The sequence below is a fragment of the Chaetura pelagica genome, unplaced genomic scaffold (assembly GCF_000747805.2).
Source record: "Chaetura pelagica isolate M959 unplaced genomic scaffold, ChaPel_1.0 scaffold757, whole genome shotgun sequence".
In the NCBI taxonomy this organism is placed as follows: Eukaryota; Metazoa; Chordata; class Aves; order Apodiformes; family Apodidae; genus Chaetura; species Chaetura pelagica.
In genome coordinates, this window is record NW_009970727.1 from 728,912 (window position 1) to 735,026 (window position 6,115).

The 6,115-nt window shown below is 48.8% G+C and overlaps 1 protein-coding gene across 1 annotated transcript; it reads right to left on the minus strand.

Annotated features, from left to right (window-relative positions):
- Nucleotides 1-1,947: 1,947 nt before the first annotated feature.
- MLN (motilin) lies at nt 1,948-5,873 on the minus strand. Its single transcript, XM_010007117.1, has 4 exons — nt 5,757-5,873; nt 4,186-4,302; nt 2,709-2,817; nt 1,948-1,955 (listed from the first exon to the last, which is right to left on the minus strand). The coding sequence occupies exons 1-4, from the start codon at nt 5,871-5,873 to the stop codon at nt 1,948-1,950; spliced, it is 351 nt and encodes a 116-aa protein (XP_010005419.1).
- Nucleotides 5,874-6,115: the final 242 nt, after the last annotated feature.

Below are 6,115 nucleotides of genomic sequence, written 5' to 3' on the forward strand. Positions count from 1 at the left end.
AGCGGGCGTGCTGTGCCGTCTGCTCCGCCTCATGAAGCATCAAGGCAGGACTGGTGCAAGCAGAGGGACAGAAATAGATCTGCACCATCTTCACAAGGCACCTGAAGAGGGGAGCATGCTGCACCCCAAAAAGCACGGGCAGCGGATGCACCCTTCCACCTCTGGCTGAGGGGCTGCTGCACCCCCCCCCTCACCATCCCACCTCCTCTGTTTATCCCATGGCATTTGGACAACAGTCCTGCATATGTCATCAGGGGAAGTGTCAGAGCTTCCTTGGGAGCTGCCTGTGCCAATTTAACACCCTGTCACTCACAGCCACAGCACAGGTGTGACCCAAGAACACTGCTTCTCATCCTCCCGATCGTATGTCATGTCCTCAGCCCACCAAGCTTCTTATTAGGTTAGAAAGGCAGTGCTGATTTAATTCTTTTCTGTCCTCCTTTCCCTGCTTCTTTCTCCCAACTGTTCAGCTGCTCGTCCTGCACTAAACTCTCGTTTAGTTTCTGGAGTAGCAAGGTCTTCTTACCTGCTTCCTTCCTAGATGGCACGGGGGAGCTGTCAGCCTGGGAGACAATTTGAGAGACATTTGGACAAGAAGGGATGCTACAGACACAGCTCTGACCCACAATGAAAGTTATGGAGGGCTTTTAGGAACAGTTTGCCCCTCAAGGCAAACACTCTCCTTGTTTTCCCACAAATTAAACCTGGGGTGAAGGTTTGGTTCTTTCAGAAGGAATGAGTTGACAGCTTCCCCTTTGAAGCAAACAGCCTCGTCTCTGATGGACACCAGTGTAAATGTGGTGCAGCTCCTCTGCTGATTTCCATGCTGGATCTCCCATAGACACCACTCCACTGCAGGCTGATTCTCACTAGCTGAGCTCCTAACCCAGCAGTACAGGCAATTTTTTTTCACTTGCAGCCTAATGGAATGTATTATTTTCTATCTTCCAACCGCTCAGGCTCATTTATAGTGATTCCATAGCTAAACCTGCCTCAGCAATAATCCCTGCAAACTGAGAGTTACACTGAGCTGATCAGTCCATGGACTAGAAATGTGCCTTTGAATTGAATGTTAAAGCTGGAATCCACTCCATGCTGGATGTTGCATTATACATTGGGAGATTTCTTTTCTCGTAAGAGATGGTTTGCAGCAGAGAGTGTACCAAGGAGTGTTGCTCTAGCACAAACACAGCTATTTAAATGAGCCACAGTGGGGACAGCATTTGTGTTAGTTTAGGAGGATAAAATTGGATTGAATTTGGATATATTCACATTCATACCATTGATCTCATCCGTTCTAACTTTACATATGTTGGGTTTCCTGCTGCCAACCTAGAGGAGCAGCTCCAAAGGCATGCAAATGGAGAGCAGGATGTTCAAGTGGAATCACGATTTCACCTCTAGGTTTGAGAGGCAGAAATCAGGCCAGAGCTCTGCCTTGTTTCACACACACTGTGCCTCTTCTCACCACAGCTATGGGAGAGGTGCTCCTCACAATACATCTTAATTACCAGATTTATATCACCAGGGTGAGTAAGAGGGGATAAAAGCACAGGTAAGACACTCCTCATCCTTCATTTATGTCACCAGTTTGACAAGGAGACCCAGTAAACATTTGCCTCAGTTTCCCTTACTGCCATAAGGAAGTGCTAAAACTTACCAGTCCACAAAGACTGATTCCTCAGGCTTTGCAACACACTTGGCACTTCTCAGAAGGACAGGGACGTTCTCTAGAACTGGAAACCCTCCCTCTCTTCTTTCCCACACTTGCCATCTGGCTGAGAGGCATGCAGAAAAGAAGGCACCAATCCTCTATTTAATTATACTGCACATTTTATTATCTCACCTCAGGTTTTGTTGTTAATCTCTTCTACAGATTTCGTTTACATAAGTGGAGCCTTTTAGCCCCAGTGAGCTACTTTGCTTTCTCTCTGGATTCTGCAGGTATCAGGCAGCTAAAAAGAAAAGAGGGGAGAGAACAAGTGTCCTTAAATTTGTCATTCAGCCTTTCCTAGGCTTTATCAATTGTTTCCTCCTCAGGTACCCAGCTTCAAAGCAAAGTGAAATAATCACAGCCAAACACCTCCTCCTGAGACAGAGGGGACCTTCTTGTTTGGGACAGATAAGACAAAGGTCCAAAGACCCGTTCTACGACTCCTGGAGTCTGAAGGTAGGAATAGCTGCATCACAGGCTTCCTCGGGATAATTCCTGTAGCAATTCCCTTACACGAAGGGCAAAGCCCAGGGCTGGACTGGGCAGCACTGAACACCTGGAAGTGCAGCTCATTCTAACTGCAACTGTGAGCGCAGGGAGCAAGGGGTTCAGCTCTGACTGCCGGTGCTGAGCTGCCTTCAGGTGTAGCTTGTGTTACAAGCTCTGTTGGAAATTGCACCCTGAAGACTGAGGACATTTTTTTTGGGGGGGGGAGGAGGAGAGAAGTGGGAAGCAGCGCCACGGAGAGCTGCTGGGAAGCGTTGCAGTGCTGCAAACTGATATCAGCTCCAGGGCACCCGCAGCGCCCTGCGAGAGGGAATAACCTTCCCAGAAGAACGTGTACATGAGAACGGGTGGGGTATCGGAGGACTCTAAAGTGAGCAAACATGACACAAAAGCCCTTCTGAGGAATATAAATATCTCTGTGATGATGAGCTGGTGAGGGGAGGGAAAGGCAGAATTCCCAAGGCAGAAATCAACCTCCTGACAGTACCGTCTGGGGTGTCTTGTAACATCTCTGCTAGCAGTTTCTCCAGGACGTCTTGGTATTTTTCCAGCTGCCTTGGGGTGAGCCACAGCCCAGCTGTGACAGGAGCAGCTACCTGGGGAGGAAGCCAGAAAAGTCAGAAGGAAAACTGAGGGAAGCACAGGGAGGCAGGCTGGGCTGCTTTGAACCCCACTTTGCTCAAGTCAGCAGAGGCTCTAGGGCTGGTTTGAAGGGAAGAGGATGCTCCTCATATGAGGAAAAGCAACATTTTCAAGTCAACACAATCTTGTGCTGCTCAGAGTGCCAAAGTTTTCCTGCACTGGATCACCTACAGGCTGACTCAGAAACACAGATAAAGGCACCTCCTGGCAACAGAGACTGTAAAGAAGAAAATAATTTCTGAGCCTTATAAATCCTCCACTGCCTCACACCTTGAACCTTCAAGCCATCAGCTTTGCTGAGGCTGGTGAAGCACCCTGCCTTAGCGAAGGCTGAGGATGAGACACTATCCTGCCTTCAGACTTTGACTGACTTGGAGCCAGCTGTGGCTCAGATATACCCAAAGCAAGCAGAGTTATTCTGATCATGGCTGGAGGCACAGGAGAGCTGCTGGTTGCAGTGTGGGGGGTGTGTTAGACCCTGAGATGTGCCAGTTATTTAATGCTTTGAACTGGGAATCCTTGCTGTTTCAATCTTATTATTGATTGTTGGTGCACCACATTGTGAGAGCAGTTGCACATTAACCTGTCTTGGCCAAATTCATCCTGCTCAGTCTCTCCCGTGGTTTGGGGTGGAACTTCACATTCCTTTTGCTGGCAGAGACAATGGGCAGGGCAAAGTTCCCTGTATTCAAGTGGAAAACCACAATTTTCAGGCTTGGCTAACCAGGTAAGTGTACCTTTGAGGGCTTAGGCTGGCACTTCAGTCCTTAAATACTGGAAATTTTCTGCTCTGTATACAGACTTGGGGGGGGAGGTTTGCAGCTGTAAGGGCCCAAATTGGTAAATAAGGTCTTGCTTAGTGCAAAGGACTGTGAGATTGGAGGTGACACCAGGCAGCTAATCTGGAGCTGGGTGAAAAAGTGACAAGTGAAACCCAGAGCTGAAGCTGAGCTGCAAAATTCCTGCCTTGCAGTTGGCTGGTATTCACTGCCTGGCAAAGACAGACCTCGTTTTATTTCCATCTTCCCCATACTGGGGAAGAAGCCAGATGGGTCTGAGGGGTGACCAGGCTGCTGAATGTTCAAGATCATTTATAGGGTGGAGATAAAACCTCTCTCTGATTCAACCTTGCTCAGTTGCCTGATGGGCTGCCAGAAAATAGTTGGTATTCCTTTGTAGTGACTGTAAGCTCCCTGAGAACTGCCTTCTCATGCAGCACCACCAAACACTCCTCTGTAGCCAGGCCCTGTGGGCTGACTCTTGGGCTACCTGTCCCCCTGTGTGTCCCCATGGGCTCCTGAGAGTCACATAATTCAACATACCTGGACGGTCTTGACCTTGTTGACACCTGCACCTGACTGCTCAGAAAAGCCTTCCTCCTCCAGCTGCTGCAGTGAGGTCAGGGACTTCTTCTGCCCTCCTTTGTTCCTCTCCTTTTCCTGCAGCTTCACAGCAGAGAGCAAAGGGGTCAGTGATGCTGGGACACAGCATCCTGCAGGTACCAAACCCGTATCAACAGCATGACACCCAGCAGCCTGCAGAGCTGGGCACAAAGCCAGAGGGACTGAAGGTCCAACTGCTGCCTGGAACCAACACAGCATGGGAAGGGACCCATCAGCTGTGGTCAGCATGGCCCTGGGGACCATGGAGCAGAGGCTGCAGTGCTGGCTGTGAGCTCAGGTTACAGGATTGCGTGTCATGATCTGCAGCAAACACGACACTGTAGAAGATTCCTTTGATCTGTACAAGGTAACATTGGAGCAGGATGTGGTTGCCAAGAGCACTGACCTTGCAGAGCTGTTCCAGAGGCCTGGTCTCAGTTCTGCTCTGTAGCAGGGACCATGAAGTTTCATAAAAGCCTGGGCAGCCTCATTGCAAACGCAGAGCTCTGTGCAGGCGTTACCTATTACCAGCCTCTCCTGCAGGTCTGTAGTGTCAGCCCTTTCCCACTTACTGGGCTAGGCTTGGCTTCAGGATCCTCCCTTTGTTCTCAGACCAAAGAGAACAAGTAAAGTTGCTTTCAGACATGACAGAGGTGGCAGGACATGGAAAATGCATCCAAGTCTGTGCTCAGTACATAACTAACTGCCTGCTGTGCACTCACTGTGGTTTGGATGCCTGCTCAGAGGAGGAAAGGCAGCCTCTGGAAGCCTCATTTCACCCACCTACATCTAGAAGACCCTCAATCACCAGCAGACACGTAGCTACAGGGGTCATGATGTATGAACTGGGAAGCATGTGTGGGTCCTCATCATTCTCCCCAATGAGGCTGAAAGGTGATTGTGCAACCCACAAAAAAACAACTGCTACCCAAGCAGTAGAAAGAAGATTTCTCCCCAGTATCAATGGGTTGTGTCATGTGGGGGCAGCTCACTTTGGCTGTGTTCAAGAAGATGCAATCTCTCAGGCTGCCTGACACCTTTCAACAGGATTAGTTTCACATCAAAAGAGAAAAACATTCTCCTCTCTGCACATCCCAGAGGTGACAACCATCTGGAGGATGGTTAATTATTTGTTACAACAAAAAGACCCATCAGTATGGTGATGGGAGGCTGCAGCTTCTCTATAAAAATTACAGCCACTAGCATGGAGGAAAGAAAAAAAGACCCAGTAGCTGCAGATGATGAGAACTAGAAGACCTGTGTGGGTTATGTAAAGGAGTTCAGAGTCTTCCTTTCTAGTCTCACATCTTAAAAAGTTGTCTCTGCCATCCACGTAGCCCTGAACTTTGGGATGAGCAAGGACCTGCCAATTATCATAACATCTCCTGTTGGAACAGAAGGGGCAGATGATGGGAACAACAGTGGCACAGTGTGCACTGGCAGAGCTTGGGGGATAAGGGAGGAAGAAACACCTTCCCTGGTTTATTTAGGGCTCCAGCCCCAGGGGTTACCTGCATTTTCTGGAAGTCACTCTGGGTGAAAAAGGGCACGAAGCCTTCGGTCTGTTCAGCCAGCATAGACACCATGTACACCAACAGCAAACTGGCCACGACCTTCTTTGAAACCATCATGAGAGTCTGAACAACACAGGAAAGAAGACACCAGGGTGACAGTGGAGAAGGCCATTTGACAAGAAATTCCATTGGCTTTCAATCAGCTGCAATCTAATTTATCCACCAGCAAACTAGAGGTATATTTACTCTTCCAGTTGCTCCTGAGCTGAGAATAGAAGTGTCTTGACTGACAATTCTCCTCTCAAACCTTTTTCTGTAAACAGATTTGTTCTTGAGAAATATCTCCAGAGACTTCC